Source organism: Micromys minutus (assembly GCF_963924665.1).
Source record: "Micromys minutus genome assembly, chromosome: 30".
Lineage (NCBI taxonomy): Eukaryota > Metazoa > Chordata > Mammalia > Rodentia > Muridae > Micromys > Micromys minutus.
In genome coordinates this window covers 29,128,962-29,131,089 of record NC_137965.1, presented here as the reverse complement: position 1 = coordinate 29,131,089, position 2,128 = coordinate 29,128,962, and the positions used below count along the sequence as shown (strand labels likewise).

Sequence of the window (2,128 nt, the reverse complement as noted above, 5' to 3'; positions counted from 1 at the left end):
TGAGTGGGAGACCTAGGCTGCTGGGGAGCTGAGGGATCTCTGAGGAGTGCACACAGAAAGTGCACCCCCTGCCTTAACCTGCCATGTCCTGCCTGATCCAGTGACCTGGAATAGAACTTAGGAACTTCTGTTTATACCCAGAGGTGACTTCAGGACGCAGAGTGGAGCCTGGTCCATCTGCCACCCTGAATGGCGGCTTGTAGAGGCTGAGTAACTGGTGGGTGGGAGACCTGGGCTGCCAGGGAGCAGAGAGATCTCTGTAGAGTGCACACGGAAAGTGCACCACCTGCCTTGTCTATGAATACATTTTGTTTCTGAACTTTTACGCCCCCTGATTTAGATTCTCTGTAGCTCATCAGATCATTAATTCTTTTCATTTATTTTGATCAGAAAACCGATCATGATTATAATCTAAAGAAAATCATGCCCAATTACAGAATGGAATTTTGGAATATGGCAATCAAAATCTTTTTCTTGTTACAAATTACAACTGGAATTCTGGGAAATTTTTATCTTCTTATCTACTATCTAATCTACTATATAAAATTTACCTTAAAGCCCACAGATTTGATTCTCATGCACCTAATGGCATCACAGGCTTTAATAGTTCTTTCTCAAGGAGTGCCCCTCACATTGGTCGCTTTTGGGTTAAAGCAATTTTTAAATGACATTGGATGCAAATTAACTTTATACATCCAAAGAGTTGGCCGTAGTGTGTCCATTGCCATTACCTGTTCCTTGAGTGTCTTCCAGGCCATCTCCATCAGTCCCAAGGAATCCTGTTGTAAGGAACAAAAAGCTAAGACTTCAGAGTACACTGGCAGCTCCATTTCCTTTCTCTGGGTTTTGTCAATAATTATAAATTTTATTTTGTGTTTGTACACACTTGGCAAAAGTAATAGTGAAAACACAACACAAAACCTAAACTTTGAGTACTGTTCGACGAGAGGGAGTGATGATATCAATGGCTCACTCTATGTAGCATTGGTTGTGTGCCCTGAAATCTTCTTTTCTGTGCTCATTGCGTGGTCCAGTGGCTCTATGATTTTCATTTTGTACAGACACAAACAGAGGGTCCAACACATCCACAGCAGTTTTCTTTCCAATAGAATATCACCAGAATCCAGAGCCACGCAGAAGATCCTAGTGTTGGTGTGTACATTTCTAGCATTTTATACTCTCTCCTCTGTCTTACAAGGCTGCATTGCTTTTCCATATAATCACAATTGGTGGCTGGTGAACATCACTCACCTCACTTCTCTGTGTTTTCCATCCTTTGGGCCCTTTGTTCTTATGAGTCATTACTCTTTTATGCCCAGACACAGTATGATATGGATATGGAATAAAATTTCCTAATATTATTCAGATATTTGAATTATATATTTTACTTGATTTGCAATTGTTAATTTTCACTTTGTATAAAAAATCAATAAGAAGTATTAAATCATAGGACCTTTTATTTATTAAGGTTAGCAAACATGAGTATAGGAGTTGGTCAGCTGGTAGAATCATTACCCTACATTAGGCTAATCCTATTATGATGACTCCTTGCAGGTTTGAGAATCTTCCATTTGTTCATTTGATGTGAAACTAAGCCAGGGGAAAATCTGTTAATAAAAATGACCTTGTAAATTTCATTTTGTCAGGGTAGTGTGTTGCTAGGTATTTCACAGACAATGTGTGAGTCCAACATTCTAACAACAATGAAAATGAAACTATGGCTGGCCATGAACTTGTTATAATGATGTTCTCTTCCCATGATAGTTGCTATCTTGAAGGCAGGATTGTAATAAAAGAGATTATATCTTTTACCTCTTACAGCAACAACTCAAAATGAATAAAGTTTTTTGATTTTTTTTAAGCTTTTTTGCTAATGGGTTACTAAGAAATTTTTCATCATTAGGGATATATAACAATAAAATGCCTTTGTTGTTCTGTCTTTAACTTTTTTGAAACAATGTTAATATTAGCTTCATCAAAAGCGATTTTAGTAAGTTAATAAAGTCATTATGGAAACCAGTTTTGTAGTCTTCCAGAATTTGAAATATTTTAGTATTATTTCATCTAGCTGATCTACTCCAGAAACTATACATACAAAACCCCATATTATACCACTATATATATATAT

The 2,128-nt window shown here is 37.1% G+C and overlaps 1 protein-coding gene across 1 annotated transcript; it reads left to right on the top strand.

Moving 5' to 3' along the window:
* Nucleotides 1-438: 438 nt before the first annotated feature.
* On the top strand, nucleotides 439-1,356 carry LOC308440017 (vomeronasal type-1 receptor 4-like; the record flags this gene model as incomplete). The annotated part of the gene is made up of 1 exon (XM_080941944.1): nucleotides 439-1,356. The coding sequence occupies one exon, from the start codon at nucleotides 439-441 to the stop codon at nucleotides 1,354-1,356; it is 918 nt and encodes a 305-aa protein (XP_080798070.1).
* Between the last annotated feature and the right edge of the window lie 772 nt (nucleotides 1,357-2,128).